At 40.2% G+C, this 18,040-nt stretch overlaps 1 protein-coding gene across 1 annotated transcript in view; it reads left to right on the top strand.

The window, feature by feature from the left end:
* The window catches only part of larp1 (La ribonucleoprotein 1, translational regulator), an 87,465-nt gene that overhangs the window by 41,914 nt on the left and 27,511 nt on the right, over positions 1-18,040 (top strand). Inside the window, 7 exon segments of the mRNA XM_034098617.1 lie at positions 3,061-3,132; positions 7,153-7,309; positions 10,106-10,240; positions 10,944-11,090; positions 12,945-13,107; positions 15,628-15,772; positions 16,935-17,109. Of these exon segments, the coding sequence (XP_033954508.1) occupies positions 3,061-3,132; positions 7,153-7,309; positions 10,106-10,240; positions 10,944-11,090; positions 12,945-13,107; positions 15,628-15,772; positions 16,935-17,109 (994 nt within the window).

Below are 18,040 nucleotides of genomic sequence, written 5' to 3'. Positions count from 1 at the left end.
AATGAAGATATTTTTTTACAACTCTGATCTCAGCATTCAAGCAAATAAACAAACAAAACTAAAAGTCACAAACACTGACCCTGGGCAACGTAGTCTGACTTGTTGTAAAGGTCTTAATAAGGCCTGTTGTAGGCCAGTACAGACACGATATATTGTGTTATTACTAGGGATGCACGATATTGGTTTTTTGAAACCGATACCGATAACTTCCTGCTTCTCAAGACCGATACCGATAACCGATAATAATATAATATATATATATATATTAAATGTACCTGTAGTTTTTGCACACCTGGTGGTAAAAAAAAGACTAAGTGAGCAAATGACATGAGCATTACTGCTATGAACAAAACAAAGCCAAGAACAGTTTTGACTCTTCAAAGTGACCATATTTATTTTCCCAAATAAAGTTCTTGCCTTTTTCAAAAGCCTCGTCGATAGGTAAAAGCCCCGGTGCCTTTGCAGCTGACTTTGGATTCGCCGCTAGTTTAGCAGCGCAGGCGTCTTCGTACGCTTTTAACACACCATCGTAGCGATGGCGATGTTTCAGGTGACTAATCAGGTTAGAAGTATTATAGCTCGTTGCCTTTTTCCCTCCTCGTGGAACTTCTGCATTGCATTTGTTAATACAAATAGCAAGCGAACTATCTAACTCTGAAACTTTGAAATAGTCCCATACTACCGACGACGTGTTTGTTTACTGTCCTGGCTTCACGGCCGCACACCATTTACGTCACAGCCAGGCATGAGAAGGGAGTGCTGGATTTGTGAAAAACAAAACCACTAATACCATAGTACTGGCAAAACGGGAGGAGCCGAGTGAAAAACAAGCGCCTCTCATCCCAATCCACCCACACCGCAGTATTTTTTTCCTTTTTTTCACCCAAAAAATATATTGTATATTATCGGGGCTATTACCGGTAATACTTGTATCGGGTTTATCGGGATGACGTCATAATTCCTAATATCGGACCGATAAAGCCTCCTAGGATATCAAGTATATCTCATCAGAGCTCTATGCTAAGCTCAATACTAACCACCTTAGAGGTTCAGTGCAAAATACAAGTAACAGTTTGAGACAAATCAAATGGGCTGCTTCCAACATTTTTAATAAGAAGTCTGAGTTCAGTGCAGACTGCAGTGTTGTGATGTCTTCGACCCATTTTGTTGTCTGTTTTGTGTCCAGAGTAAAATCATTGTCACTATAGTTTTTGTTTCTTTTTACGGTTGGTGTTTCGGCAGATGATAGGAGACTGTAACAGAAGTTTCATCAGTGGCTTCCTGTGGCAGAAGGAGAATGAATCAGCAACCCTCTGTTCTTAGCAGTGCCATCAACATTTCCTCAACCATTACACCACATTTCTTTATTGAGTCATGAAAAACCCTCACACCTGAACTATAAACACTCTTCTAATCTAATGGCTCATTTCTGTCACTTCACACACCTCCGTCCTCACTAAATTTATATTATTCCTTTCTGTCCAAAATCTAAAGCAATAAATCACAGTAATGTTTCCTCCTCTTCATGTAAGGACACATTAGCCATTTAGCCACTGAGGCTGCGGCCACACGAGGACAAAAACGGCTAAACGCATAGGATTAACGCAAATGCAATAGCAAAAAAGCTTCCGTCCACACGCAATAGTTATCCGGATAGTGTCTGTCCACACGAGACCGCTCCGTTTAGCTCCATCCGCTGGAGAAGCTGCAGTACATATGCAGGAGCCTGTACGTGGCGCTGTAACTTCCTCCACAAAAGCAGCGAATAAGCATGGTTGTCATGGTTGCCCTTCTGTTTATTTTCCGCGGTGGGGGCCGAGGGAACCGGGCAGAGTTTTTTGCCAGTCAACGTGTATTAAAGTTTAAATCTTCCGGACAAAATTATAAAAGTGCCGGTCAAAGGTCTTCTTTGTTATTTATTGAGCTTTAAAACAAATGAATAACGACTCTATATAATATAATAATAAAATACACGGAGCCTCTCTTTTTCCTCCCTCTCTTCGGACAGCGTCAGTGTCTGTCTCATGCAGCAGCTCATCCAGTAATCAGTGACCCGGCCGACAGTAAAAATAAACATATTTATAACTAGTTTAGGTAGTTTGAGAGGTAATTAAAATAGCTAAGGGTGATGATCTGACTTGAAGTGTGTGTTTTGCTGCAGCGGGAGGAGCTGCAGGTGAGCAGAGCTGCGTGTCTCCGTCCTGTCAGATTATACTTCACTCGCGTTTAGGTCCATATCGAGAGAAAGATAAATAATCTGAATTCAGTGTGCAGTTTACTTTGACGCGGGGGTGAGCAGCAGAGGTGGGGAGAGGCGGGGCTATTGCCTCATCATTATCAGAAAATGATCGTATAGGGCGTACACACGGAGCCGTTGGACCCCCCCAGAGCGTTGCGTATGCCTTTCTATCCACCTTGGGACCCGTTATCGTTTCCTCAGTCGTTTAGTGCCGTATTCGGTCGTCCTCGTGTGGCCGAACGGTCTATATGACACTAAACAGTAACGCAAACAACCGTTTTCGTCCTCGTGTGGCAGCAGCCTGAGATGATATGGGATGTACTTTATAAAACCCTGAGGGAGCTTAGTGGACCTAGAACAGCAGATGCTTTTATCTTCCACGGCTTTTGTAGCATCCATTTGGCTTTTATATTGTTTGATGACAACAGGAAGTAGTGTATGGTCCTTGGGTTGTTGGAGAAGAGCAGCACTACAAATGCAAGCTTTTGAAGAGGCAATAACGTTTTTTTAGTCCAGCCATTATACAAAATTAAGAGATTATAACTGCAGAGGCTTGAAAGGATTTGTAACACTTGCTAAAGTGCCGGAACAGTCCCTAAATATTGAAGGTTTATGTCACGTCCATTTTGAACTACTAACAGAAGAGCTTTTTCTTTAAATCAGTGTTAATACATTTTCTTCATTGTTTGTGTGTGTGTGTGTGTGTGTGTGTGTGTGTGTGTGTGTGTGTGTGTGTGTGTGTGTGTGTGTGTGTGTGTGTGTGTGTGTTCATCATGGTCCACCTCATTGTCTCTAAACTGCTCTTCCCTTCCTCTGTTCAGATCGAGGCAGTGACACGGACGGTGTCCTGCCCGCCGACTGTCAAGCAGGTCAGAGACTCATGGAGATCCACTGTAAGTTTCACCTGCAGCCTGTGAAACCTGCTGCTAAAAGATGATGCACCACACAAAGAAACATAAAACGATGTCATAGTTAGTTAAAACCGGCTTAAAGTCAAATTGATTACAAAAAGTCAGGAGAATGAATGAATTAGCCTAGCTTGATAACGTTGACACTAGGGATGCCAGCGATTATTCAATTATTCGAATATTCGTTACTGTCTCCATAATCGAAAATTCTTCTTTTTTTTTTTAGTTTCAACCAAAATATAGACTAATGCTAATAATAGTAATAGTATTAATAATTGTAAATGGCCATTGGTCACACCACCAGTTTGTTTTACTGTAAACTTGGAGGAAGCCTGCAGCGCAGGCTGCGCAGAGTGCAGACTGCTGCACTCAGCGCAGCCCTTCGCTGCGCTGCTACACACCGACCCCCCCCCCCTCTCCGTTACACGTGCGATTGATTTATTGGAGTGAGAACACAACTAAAGATGAACAAAGGAAAGAAGAGTTCCTCGTGGAACTACTTCAAACTGACAAGTGCAAATGAAGTCAAATGCAAGTGGAGTACTTCATGACCACAGAGTGTGAACGTTGTGATCAGCTGTTTTAGCGCAGTTCTCCAGTGAAGGGGGGGGTGGGGGGGAGTCAAGTTTTGGCACAATTTCGCTGTAAAGACCGACGTTAACAGCAGCCCTTTTTTTCTCTCCCGGGAGGGGGGGGGGGGGGGGGGGCGCGCTGTCGAATAATCGATTATTATTCGCCAGGGCTATTCGATTTTGATCATGGTCAGTTTCTGACATCCCTAGTTGACACTGCAATGTCCACCCTGCACACTCAATGCTTTGGTCATCCCACGTTATTCAAAGGAGGGTTTTATTAGTTTATTTGACCTAATAAGTCTCCATGTCAAAAAGGCTTATTTCTAGGGGCCATGTGCATCACACCATCAAAAATCCATACCAAAAAACGAATTTTTTCACCATTTCCCACAATTGTACTTTCTTAAACTGGAGTGTTGACTCTTTTGGAAATTATGTTTTTAATTTATTTTGTATTTGATGGCCTGAACCAGCACACAAACTTTATAAAAAATAGTATTGAGAATAACACAAACGAGGGCCCAAATTAATTAAAATTAAATGTAATTGTTAGTGGTGCACGATAATTATCGGGCCGATAATTATCGGGCCGATATTAGGAATTATGACGTCATCCCGATAAACCCGATAACAGTATTAATAGCCCCGATAATATACAATATATTTTTTGGGTACAAAAAAATTAACAAATACTGCGGTGTGGGTGGATTGGGATGAGGGGCGCTTGTTTTTCACTCGGCTCCTCCCGTTTTGCCAGTACTGTGGTATAGTGGTTTAGGAAGAGGGGAGTTTTTCACAAATCCAGCGCTCCCTAACTCATGCCTGGCTGTGAAGTAAATGGTGTGCGGCCGTGAAGCCAGGACAGTAAACAAACATGTCGTCGGTAGTATGGGACTATTTCAACATTTCAGAGTTAGATAGTTCGCTTGCCATTTGTATTAACAAAAAAAAGTTCCACGAGGAGGGAAAAAGGCAACGAGCTATAATACTTCCAACCTGATTTGTCATTTGCTCACTACTAGTCTTTTTTTTACCACCAGGTGTGCAAAAACTACAGGTACATTTAATATATATATTATATTATTATCGGTTATCGGTATCGGTCTTGAGAAGCAGGAAGTTATCGGTATCGGTTTCAAAAAACCAATATCGTGCATCCCTAGTAATTGTAGGTGTAATATTCAGCTTTCTAAACTCATTTGATGTCAGTCAAATCAAAATCATTGTAAAGCCACTATATTTCATAAAGGTTATAATTTGCGCAAAAGGGCTTGCTTCCCTTAAGGTTAGGCTTTATTGAGACATTGGTTTAACAAAGGTATTAAGAAAGTTACTGCATGTTTGAAGTGGGTCCTTGAGTTCAGAGTGAACAGATAAGTTGATGATTTTATACTTTCAAGACCAAGCAGGTCACAGCAGGTGTGGACAGAGTTTATTGCTGCTTGAAATGTGTCGAACTTCTAGTTAGTTACTCCTCGAGTAAAACGCTTTGCATGACTTCTATGCAAACCCCTCAGTAGTATCAAACTTTGCATATATGAGCGTTAGTGATAGCTGAGCTGCTGTAGCACACACGTGTCCGAACTCTGTTTGATTTGTATAAACTGAGATATCAGTTCTGTGAGAAAAAGATAAGGCGATTCACCAGTCTGCCCGTGACTGCGGGTTAGTGGACACTGCTATTACTTGATATTAGGGCTGCACGATATTGAAAAAAACTGACATTGTGCGATATATATTGCGATATGAAAACATACAGGAATTGAAGAAAAGACAGTTTTTTCTGTCAGCAAACCATCCTTTCTTGAACTTTAATGCTATACAATTAGTCTTTTTCTAACTATATTTAACCGGATGAAGGATTTTAGTCACGGACGTCTGGATCTTAAGTTATCAGAGCAACAAGCTGAGCTAGCTCGGTTAGCAGCGCCGCACTGCCCTGGAGAAACACATGAAACTACTTTATTCAGTGTTTTTACCTTTAATCACCGGGTCCGTTTGCTTTGGCGATTTGATTGTGATTGGTGGTTTGCTGTGCATGCAGAGCCTGCATGTCACTCACTCAAGTACCCCTGACATGAGAGCCGCGCGAGTTTTCCTTTTGTAGCAAGCAGCAAAAATAATTGTAACATGACATGTTTGAGTTAATTTTCCTACTTAATATCGCACGTCCTAAAAAATATATATATATTAAAGAATTATAAAAAAAATCGCACGTCCTGCGATGTGAATATCACCACGACACGGTATATTGTGCAGCCCTACTTGATATCAAATATAATGTGACCGAACAAAAGACACACTTTTCTCAAAGATTTTAATTGACCTAATACTTTTAATCTCAGTTTTATTTATAGATTTTTCCTCATTGGAATAATTTATTTTTATTTATTTAGGGGTTTTTTCCACAGACTTTAAATGCTGGATTGATGTCGGTTGCATACTAGTAACATATAGAAATATGTGATGTTATATTTTCCGGTGCTTCATATGCTCGGATAACGTTCTTTCACTAAAGAAACGTTATGTATTTTGCAACAGTTGACTGTTCGCTAAGCCCCACCCAATCACTTAATAACTGTTGCTATGCAGATTTACCACACACAAGTCATTGGACCTATTGAAACCATCTGTCTTTGATTTCAAAGAGGTAGACAAAAGATCTATCTTAAATGACAACTGTGAACATTAACTTATTTTAGTTACCAGTTCAGTACCAGAAATAGTAACGGTTAAAACATTTATTTTAAATGATTAAAAACATCCTTGGTTGCCAGGAGAGTTATCCTGCAGACGTGCTGTAGAGATGATGAGCACTCATGTCTCTTCTCTGACTAAAAAAACAATGAAGAGAATTTTTCACAACTCTGATCTCAGCATTCAAGCAAATAAACAAACAAAACTAAAAGTCACAAACACTGACCCTGGGCAACGTAGTCTGACTTGTTGGGTCTTAATAAGGCCTGTTGTAGGCCAGTACAGACATGAGATATTGTGTTATAACTGTTATGCAGCTATAAAGCCTCCTAGGATATCAAGTATATCTCATCAGAGCTCTATGCCAACTGCTTTAGCATGCTAAGAAGCTTGACATAACTAGCATAGAAATATATTCACTTGATGGGGGAGGGGTTAAGCGAGCGGTCCATAGCATGACCGTTATTGTTATGTGCATGTTTAACCAACAAAATATATGGTGTTAAGCTTGGATTTCATTTTGCAGAATGGGAAAATAACTGAATATGTACGACTTTGTATCTGTGGCACCATTTTAAATCAATGTCATGTCCAGTAATGTGTATTACCCCCAAATTGTTTTGTGCAATTTCTCCAATAACTCTTGTTTTGTTTGAATAGGTCTTCAGTCTCCTGTGAAAGATTGAACTGTTTCTCCAGCTCTATTCTAAATGTCTGACTGTTTCCTCTGCAGGCTCCTAAGAAGCCGACGACAGTCAAGAAGGAGTCGAAGGAGAAGAGGGAGAGCAACGAGGAGAGCAAGGAGAACCTGAAGGCCAAGTCGGACGACTCTGGAGAGGAGAAGAACGGCGACGATGACTCTCAGAAAAACGGACCCAAGACAAAAAAAGGTAAATATGGATTAAGCAGGTGGCCTGTTTGCATGCTGAAAGAACAAATTGTTAATAATCAAAAGTAGCATGTGCTAATGCGTGCATATTAAAAGTACTTGGTGTAAAAACGGTTATCAAGATTGGTCAAATATTTATTTTAACCCCCAACTTCACTGGCATGTTGTCTTAATCACTTTGACTTTTTAGGAGAAAAGTCTAACCTGTCATATTTTTAACCTACATCCAAAGGTTTTAGGGTTAAATAATAGGGATGCTCCGATCGATCGGTCACCGATCGAGATCGGCCGATACTCACTCTCTACCGATCGATCGGTGCTCTCTAAACATGCCGATCGCGAGAGCCGATCGCATGACGTAAAATACATGACACTTTTCTCTGTGTGCGGCAAAACAAGCTCGCCAAAATGACTTTACCGGTCTGGCAGTATTTCAAGGTGTCCGAAAAAGACAGTAAAATAGCGGAATGCAACGTGTGTGAAGCAGAAATCCTGCAGCTCCACCTGCTGTGACGGACCGGTGAGCGGAGCCAAACACACAAGAGTTAGACCTACTTAGCTATTTGATCTACCTCTGGAACAAGCTAAACTAGTTATAAATATATTTATTCTTCACTGTCGGGTCACTCATTACTGGATCAGTGAGCTGCATGAGATGCTGTCAGGAGGGAGAGAGAGGGGGAGAGAGAGAGGGAGAGTGGAAAAGAGAGCGGAAAAGAGAGCGCTTCCGCTCATTTCTCCCGTGTTATTATCCAAAGTGAATGTAAACTTGAATAATGTACATCATTTGAAAGTAATAATTAAGTTGATTGTTGTTTGTGGAAGCGCCATTAACTGAGCCCCATTAACTGAGTTTTAAACATCACTCTAAATGGAAGATTTAAAGTGATGTTTAAATCTTCCATTTCGGCCCGCCCACTTGATCGGATCGGCGATCGGTATCGGCCAATACTGATTCCGGCGATCGGCCCCGAAATTGGCGATCGGAGCATCCCTATTAAATAACAAATAGCTTTGTTTAAGTTTGAATACATTCCCAAATTATTACAATGCAATAAATGTAATGAGCAAGTTTTAATACAGCTACCTTTATAGCAGACGACTTAAGCAGGGCTCAAGCCGCTCAACGCTAACTTTTAAAAGTGGTTGCCAGGCTGGCAACCAGGCATCAGCTTTTGGTTGCCAAAACTGAAAATACGGTTGCCATTTTTAGTCACCTTATATTTTAAATAATTAAGATACTATACATTTATACATCAACTTAATAATGAAAATGGGACACAAAAGAATGTTCAAATGCTTTATTACAATAAGTAATTAACGGAATTAAGTGAAACTTAAGTAGTAGTAAACTTCCACCCTCAATTGCTGGTATACAAAATACCAGTAGTGCAGCTCTTGTTAGGTTATCATCAGCCTTTTATATTTCTAGAAACAATACTGGCATACAGAATGTGATGGTGAGGATTTCACCACAGACCACCACTTTCTTTAGCAACCAGTTTAGTTGTGTGTTTTCTGAACTTTTCCATGAGCATATACCTTTTTACATATTTTGAGGATTAGTCTGTTTTAATTAATTAAAAACATTCCACATCGCAGAGAGATGTATCAATCAGATTTAACATGCGGACGTGCTGTAGAGATGATGAGCACTCATGTCTCTTCTCTGACTAAAAATCAATGAAGAGAATTTTTACAACTCTGATCTCAGCAATGAAGCAAGTAATTACAGATTTAAACCCTTAATTAGGAGCGGCTGACTCATTTTAGAATAAGTGTGTTTGGCTATAGTTAAACACACTTATGTTAACTCTGAGGGGGGTTGAAGCTTGAATACGCACAAATGTTTTTTTCATCTTGCAGTTTCACAAACTAATTCCCCACATTGCTGCTGTCAAAATGTCATAGTGAATAAAGCGTTTTGAGCTTGTTCTGATATTATTCCAGCAGTCATTTGCGTGTCATTGCTCCTGTAGCAGTGACTCAGCCACAATCTTCGTATTTTTCCCTCTTTACTCTCTCCCTCCTACCCTACCTCCCTCTCCTTCTCTTACCTACTCAGTCAGCCGATAGACACAGGGCCACATCACTTAAACCTGGCCGTCATTTCCTCTTGCTGCTTGTGTGTTATCTGTCACACACTCGCCCACACAAATCCCCCTAAACCAGATAGTGTTTTAACAGCAGAACACTAATGCACCCCGCTGGCCGGCAGAGGTACTGCAGAGGACTTTGTGCTGTTTGACCAACACAAAGACTCAGCACTTTTAGAGTCACAATTAGTTATGATGAACGTTCTAAAAGCAGTACCCTCAAATAAACAATGACTATCTCTCCCAAACAGTCTTCTTGATATGAGGTATTTGCAGGTCACTAAGTTTAAAATACTTTATCAGCTTAGAAGGTGTCGATGCTTTCAAAATACTTACATTTATTTGCGTTTTTTTTTAAATGTGGTTGATGCTCATCTGCTTCTTTAAAATATATATGTATTTAATATTTTAAAAAATCACAGTATAATTACCTATAGGCAGCAATTTTTGACTGCCTAAGAGAAATCTTAAATTGTTGCAGGAAAAAATAGTCCTAAAGAACAGTACCCCCTTTTTAGCTTACTTATATATTTCCAAAACATTTGGTTAAAATGAAAATGAGAAATAACAATTATTATTATTATGACAAATAAATGATTGAGGTGATGACTACACACACCTTTATTACACATACAGCTGAATTAGTGTCTAAATGACAAATGTTTGCTCACGGCATTGCCTCTTTCTGTCGTTACAAATAGGAAACAAGCAGAAGTGGGTTCCCCTGATGATCGAGGTGAAGTCTGAGGGTCCCAGGGAGCGTTCCGCCTCCAGGAACAACAGCCGGCAGAACGAAAACCCCCGTCTGCCCCCCAACGCCAGGAACGACCTCAGAGGTCAGTGTGTTCAGGTCACTTTCTGCAGTACAGATGCTCTTACAGAAGTCTGACAAAGGCAGTGCTGAAACACTGAACACATTCTTTAGTAGCTATTTTTTCTAGTCTTTGTCTGCAGTGCAGACTTTTCAATCAAATCGGACGTGCTGAAGAAGTGATGAGATCTTCATGTCTCTTCTCTGACTAAACATCAATGAAGATAACCTTTCACAACTCTGATCTCAGCATTTAAGCAAACCAATACAACTGAAATAACCTTACCTAGCTGGTTCAACATGAAGATTTAAATGCCAGGAGATATTGACTCTAGTTTTACTGTTTGACTTGTGACAGCAGATTTTAAATTGGTTGTACAGGATATGTCGGTATAACTGCATCTGCTTGATCTATTGGAGACATTACTGCTTTTAGCTGGTTGAGACGGTGTGCATGACTCAGCAGCAGGATGTGGACCGATCTGCTTCTGCTTTGATAACCCTGCTCTTTAAATGTACATTTATTAAGGAAAGGAAGTGTGTGTGTGTGTGTGTGTGTGTAGCATAGCGGAGATTCTATCTTAAATGCAAGATTTCTAGTTAAAAGTAACCTTCTTTTGATCAAAATCAGCAATAGTTATGCAGACGATTCTGCCAACAGGATTTGACAGTGGTTTTATTCTACTGTGCTGCTGTGTTTGTGCTAAAGGCTGTTTGTTTCCCTGCAGACTGGCACAGTCAAAAGTACGAGCGGGAGTGGCGTGACGACCACGACGAGGTGTCCAGCGTGAAGAGCGAGGGAGCACCTTTCCGAGGAGGGTTCAGAGGTCGAGGACGTGGAAGAGGGAGAGGCCGGGGGAGAGGCAGAGGAAGAGGTATGTGTGGGGGTTTTTCTTCATACTTATAGAAAAAAATGTTAAATAGAACTGAGTAATACAACAATAGATGGAAACAAAAGTAACTTTCTTTTTTTGTTTCCTGAAAAATGGAGGTTAGAATTTCCTCATTTTTTGTGTGTTGGTTAGGAGTAGAGACTTTCTTTAGTACCATTTTAGTTACTCGACAGTGTAACAAATGATAAAGAATGTCATTTTGATGTTGACACTCAAATATTAAGAATGTAGTGAGATAAGGTAAGATGGATAAGGTTTGTACGAACTGACACACAGGATGAAAAGTCATATACGCATAATCTTAGTAGTTAGCTTATGGCTATTTTTGTTAAACATAATCAAATAAAAATTTCTCTTACCTCATTTGGAGATGTATGGGTCAAAAGTAGCCTTCAGGCGTGCTGTAGAGATGATGAGATCTTCATGTCTCTTCTCTGACTAAACATCAATGAAGATACTCTTCACAACTCTGATCTCAGCATTTAAGCAAGTACGTTTTCATTTCCACAGGATAGCTCAGTGGTTAGTTTTCGGACTGCCAGGTCTGCAGATCATCAAGCACTGTCCCCCCCCTCTGTCCCCCCTTTCAATGCTGCATCTACAAATAAAGGCACTCTGGCCTGATTTTTAAAAATAAAAATCTTGCGAGAAATGTTGTTTTCGGTCTTTCAAATATGGAGATTTGGATGTCAAATAAAACTAATTATTAATATAGGAAATAATTGGTCGATTAATGGCTACAATAAGTTGTAATCAATTACAGCCCTGAAGTTGTATTGTTCAGCAGTCATAATGAATGGTAGTGTAATTCCCTACAAACAGTGGGGTTAATATGTTAATATCTTACTGGTAAGAATAAACGTTTTGTAGGACCATCACAGTTTCTTGTAATCAGACACATGACACTGTTTTTGAATGGTTAAAGACATGAAACAACAAGTTGTGGCTTTGGGAAGCTATGACTGGTACATGCTGTGCAGCTGAAGGGCAATAACTTCCCTGGATAAAACAAACAAGCTGCAATGTGTATTCACACATTTCACCTACTGCAAACTAAAGCTTCATAGCACACAGACATGAGAGTAGCATCAATCCTCATGTATTTGAAACCTGACATATTCTGTCTAGTTTTGGTAATGTTTTGGCTGACTCTGCTCTCAAACTGGGTGGTTGGCGACCCTCGCTGGCCCCACGGAGGGTACAGAGAAAACAGAAAGTGCAATAACAAGCAGTGAGTGTTGAAAAGAGTAGAGGCATGTTGGATCCAGCAGCAGAGGCGGGTTTCCCCGAAGGCCTGTTAGTTTTGGCAGGTTATCCTTTCTCTTCCCTCGCTGTGTTTCACTCTGTTTTTATACACATTGTCTTTTCTTACTCTATTCCCTCTTCTTTATTTTCCTATTAACTGTCTCGATTTTCAGCCTCCTCTTTCACAAAACCCAGCTCCAGACTGAGATGGTGAAAGCACTTCTCCCTTTTTTATTTGAAGAGTGAAGCCAAGTTTAAAAAATAAACAATGAGTAGTTTGAAATAAAGTAATTGTCCATTACGTCCAGCTTAACGTCCCTCCTGTCTCCTTAAGGACGAGCAACAGCATCTCAGAATACAGTAAATATAGTCATTGCCAAATGTATCAGTTTCATTTTAAGGGCATTTTTAAACATTGTTTTAAATATAATAGAACCACATGCAGCATTAGGATTATTTTGCAAGTGGTGATGTGATCATGTGGTATTTTCACTTATAGACAGAATACAGGACATTTTGTATGTTATATTTTTCAGGAAACTAAAAAAAATATTTAACGGCCACTATTAAATCTTTTTCTGTCCTTTCAAGGCCACTATGACCACCATTACGGCTACAAGTCCTACGACATGAAAGACGGTTCCTGCGGCCAGAAGTTTGGCAACACGGTGACCTACTACTACGACAACATGAGCAGCAACGACCTTTTCTCCGTGGACCACGACCATCTGAAGGACTACATCAAGAGGCAGATGTAAGTTTGGCTCCTTCTCCTACAGAAGTCAGACAGAGGCAGTGCTGAAACACTGAACATGGGAACAACACGTTCTTTAGTAGTAGCAGGTTTTTCAAGTCTGAGATTTTCTGAGCAGATTTTCAATCAGATCCTACCTGCAGACGTGCTGATGAAGTGATGAGATATTCATGTCTCTTCTCTGAAGAACATCAATGAAGATAACCTTTCACAACTCTGATCTCAGCATTTAAGCCAGGGGTGCCCAACCGTCGATCGTGATCGACCGGTCGATCGCGGGGAGATTCCCAGTCGATCGCGAGATGTGTCTAAAAATAGAACAACAATATTCTGTTTTATCGTTAATTAAACCTTTAGCATAATCTTCCTGTGCCAGAATAATGCACTTGAACGCATCAAAGCTTTGTGATTGGCCAGCGTCACCCCATGTGTCGGGGCGTGGCTGGTGGGCAGTGGGCACTAGTTGGCTGACGCTGTCCGTGTCAACAGGAGTGACAGTCCGCACACTCACAAGACCGCAATTATGGCAGAAGCAAAAAAGCCCAAAATATATAATTTTCACTCCGAGTGGGAGGATGATTATTTTTGTATCTATTCCAATTCAAAGTCCATCTGTCTCATGTGCAATGCGAGCGTGGCTTTATCGAAGAAGGGTAATTTAGGAGCGGCATTTCAAAACAGTGCACAAACGCTACAAGACGGAATTCGTAGGGCAGAATTAGGAGGGAATTCCCCTTTTGGGAGCCAAAAGGGGAATTCCCTCCTAATTCTGCCATAAGCTCCCAAAAGGGGAGGGGCCTGAAAGGACAGCTAAATGCACAGCAGTCCATTTTCACCAGGCCCAACAACAAGAGCAAGGCTGCTACCATAGCATCTTATCGTGGCAGTCCCGTTCTTGCGAAACACATGAAGTCTTTCAAAGACGGCGAAGTTGTGTAAGAATCATTCCTGGAGGCTGCCGACACGCTTTTGGGGGACAGTAAAAATAACAGTAGCATTTAAACAGGTTTTTGATATAATAAAAACTCAAGTTAGATACCGTTATTAATGAGCTGTAAGTTTTAGTTTGTTTGAACTTATTCATTATAATTATTGTACAAAATGGTATAAGAATGCAAACATTAAATTGATTAAAGTCTATTATCAATTCAGGTTAAGAAACTAGTGTTGCTTGCATCCTATTTTAAAGGCATTTATTTTTATACTCTACTAAAATGCAACAAAAAAGGGTTTGATTCTATTAATTTTGTCTTTTTTATTGCACTTTGGCAGCAGATTCCTGTGTAGCTTCAGATCTGAGTTGTCTTATTAGTAAGCCTAATTTATACTTTTGTAGCAACACTATTTTTATATAATGGCAAAGAAAGGGTTCAGAGTCTTTTATTTTTTCCCTGTGTCATATGTGGCAGCACTTTTCAATGTTTCTTGAAAACATTACCACTGTAGTATGTGACGTGTGAATAAACTCCAACTCTGTATAAACAACACTGTTGTGTAACTTCAGTTAAATACTTGTATGTGTGTAGATTAGAAAGAGGTAAGATAAAGCATCTGCAGTATTTCATGAAGTATTAATCGTACAAAGGTCAGTTTTATACAAATAGAAGTGTGTATTTACCTGGTAGTAGGCTGTCAGTAATGGCTACGCCTCTCTATTTGGACTGGTAGATCTCGGCAGACTGGCAACTTTAAAAGTAGCTCTCGGATCAAAAAAGGTTGGGCACCCCCTGATTTAAGCAAACCAATATGTGACAAAGCCATATCTAACTGTGATCAAGTGAACAATAACTGTTCTAATCAAAGTACATTTAAAACTTTATATATTTATTTGATGAGTTATTGTAGTGTGAAACAGATTAAATCATCTTTACCCAAATCTTTGCTACATCATTTTACCAACTAGAGTTCAGGCTACAAGCTTGTCATCTGTTTTGGAAGCTTTTTGAACTCGGTAAAGTTAAAAAAAAAAAAAAAAGGCCCTAGAAGTTATTTAAAGTTATAAAGGTCCTTGCTTCTAATGAACCTCTGTGGTTATGATTAATCTAATTTACATACAACCTCAGATAACATTTTCCAAAACAACTGTGTCTCCTTCTAAATGAAACCCCTTACCCATCCACAACAGGTCAGTTTGGCAGATGTCGACACTTCCCCATGTGTTGAGACAGCTGAACTGCAGTAGCATAACATTTTCCTCGTGTGCACTCAGTGCCCCCTTCAGTTTAAATCTCTATCAAGTCACTTAGAGGCTTTGAAATCCTGTCAAATATTCTGCTTTTGATTAGGGGTTCCTTGGGAGGTATTCTTTCCCATGTGGCAATGCCTGTTTCCACAATGTTTTTAATACTCTTTTCATTTGTTCTGCTCCTGGTCTGACTGGGTTCTCATTTGGATAAGATATATCTTGTTTCGCTTACTGCTCTCTTGTGCTTCCGTAAAGCAGGGACATTTTAAAGTGAAATATGTGAGGAGTCGTCTACATACAGCTGATTTGTGTCCCTGTTCTCCTGCCCCCTTTAGTGAGTACTACTTCAGCCTGGACAACCTGGAGCGGGACTTCTTCCTGCGGAGGAAGATGGACCAGGAGGGCTTCCTGCCCCTCAGCCTCGTCGCCAGCTTCCACCGAGTGCAGGCCCTCACCACCGACGTGAACCTAATCTTGGAAGTAAGCACATTTATCACAGTACAGTGACGTTGGAAAACATCATTTTAGCTGTGATGTGGTAAGTGAGTCAAAACTGTCAAACTGTTGTTTATCCATAGTTAATTCAATTAAAGTTTTTGATGAGTTGAGTTAAATCAGCTACATTTCAAGTATAAAAGCATATAATAGAAACTTTGAATACTGCCAAAATTTAAAAACGTAGTATAATTAAAACCAATGCTCCTCAGATAAAAGCTCTACATTTTAAAGACTAGTTTGATGTTTGGGAAATAAACATATTCGTCATGTGACGAATGTAATACTGTCCATTACTTGGCAAATTGTTATTTTTAAATGTTGACTTTTGTATGCATGAAAACAAGCTATTATGGGTTATTCAGTTTTCTTTACGAGGTGTTGGTGAAGCTTTAAATTTGAGATTTTCATGGCAGATTTTCAATGAAATCCTACCTGCAGACGTGCTGATGAAGTGATGAGATCTTCATGTCTCTTCTCTGAAGAACATCAATGAAGATAACCTTTCACAACTCTGATCTCAGCATTTATGCAAACCAATATGTGACAAAGCCATATCTAACTGTGAACAAACACTGCTCTAATCACAGTACATTTAAAACTTTATACACATATATTTATTTGATGAGTTATTGTAGTGTGAAACAGATTAAATCATCTTAACCCACATCATTTTACCAAACTAGAGTTCAGGCTACAAGCTGGTCATCTGTTTTGGAAGCTTTTTGAACTCGGTCGAGTTAAAAAACTTAGTATAATCGAAACCAATGCACCTCAGATAAAAGCTCTACATTTTAAAGACTAATTTGATATTTGGGAAATAAACCTATTCGACATGTGACAAATTCAATACTTGGCCATTACTTGGAGAATTGTTATTTTTACACTTCGGCTTTTGTATGCATGAAAACAAGCTATTATGGTTATCCACTGTTCTTTACGAGGTGTTGGTCGAACATTAAAGGATTTTCTTATGAAGGAAAATGTATCTCCTTAATGCCATTTATGAAAATATGAGGTCATGCTTGAGACGCACTGAACACAAACGTATTACTTCATATCCTTTGACATACGAGCGATCCTTCATGCGGTACCGCATCCCTGTTATTAATGCTCAGACTATCTGACCCGTCGTCTCTCCTAACAGGCTTTAAAGGGCAGTCAGGAAGTGGAGATAATTGACGGGAAGATTCGTCGGAAGGTGGACCCAGAGCAGTGGCCCCTCCCGGGACTGGCCATGCTCAACCAACCCCAAACAGATTTCTCCCAGCTCATCAACTGCGCAGAGTTTATCCCGAGACAGATGCCCGATGAGCCCAGAGGTGAGCAGTCTGATCTACTCTTAACCTGTTAATGAAACTGAAATTTGGATTAAAAAAAGAAAATCAAGTTTAGTTTTTCTCGATTCTGCTTTAGCAATTTGCAGGGTTCGTACGGGTGCTTGGAATCCTTGAAAATGCTTGAAATTTGACGTGGTGTTTTCAAGGTTGGGAAAGTGCTTGAATTTTGGGAATGGTGCTTGAAATTGAGATAAAGTGCTTGAGAATGTAAATGCTTTACTTTTACAATAAATTGCTGTCTGACTGAATAGTTCGCTTTTTAGATTAAAAGAAAAGAATTGCTTCGCTTCTACATAAAACAGTTCCGCTGCGGCCTTCCCGCGCTATGCGCGCGACATGCAAGTGTTTGTGTTACGTGTGACCTGGGCATTCTGATGAGAGTGATAGATGACTGTGTGCCAGGAGGTTGCAGTTTCAACGAGCGTTGGCTAGCAGAAGACAAATACAAGCCATGGCTAAGACGAGGGTCAAGCCCACCAGTAGCCTCCTGCAAAGTTTGCAAACATAACGATGCGAGAGTCTGCGCTGACGAGCCACATGAAAGGTACGCCGTAGTAGAGCATTTTAGATTAGGCTGTTGCATGTTACGTTTGTTTAAGCTAACGTTAGCTAGCTGAATAGCGAACTCGATTGAGGGATAATAATAATTGCAGGGGACAATCATTTCAGAGGAGCGTACCCATAGATATATATATAAACACTAGATGGCTCAAGCGGGAGTCGCCGGTGTAGCTCATCGGCGGCCCTCTTACCACAGTCAACAACTACTGCAACAGCTGTTGTGAGGTGAGTGATCTGCACAAAAATACTCTTAACTCGCTGAAATCTTGACTGATTTACAAATGGTTTGGTTTATTACAAACGTTATTAGCATTAGGGATCGACCGATATGGCTTTTTCAAGGCCGATACCG

This window comes from Pseudochaenichthys georgianus, chromosome 14 (genome assembly GCF_902827115.2).
Source record: "Pseudochaenichthys georgianus chromosome 14, fPseGeo1.2, whole genome shotgun sequence".
In the NCBI taxonomy this organism is placed as follows: domain Eukaryota; kingdom Metazoa; phylum Chordata; class Actinopteri; order Perciformes; family Channichthyidae; genus Pseudochaenichthys; species Pseudochaenichthys georgianus.
Note: the sequence above shows the minus strand (reverse complement) of the source record. Positions and strands in the feature narration are given on the sequence as shown.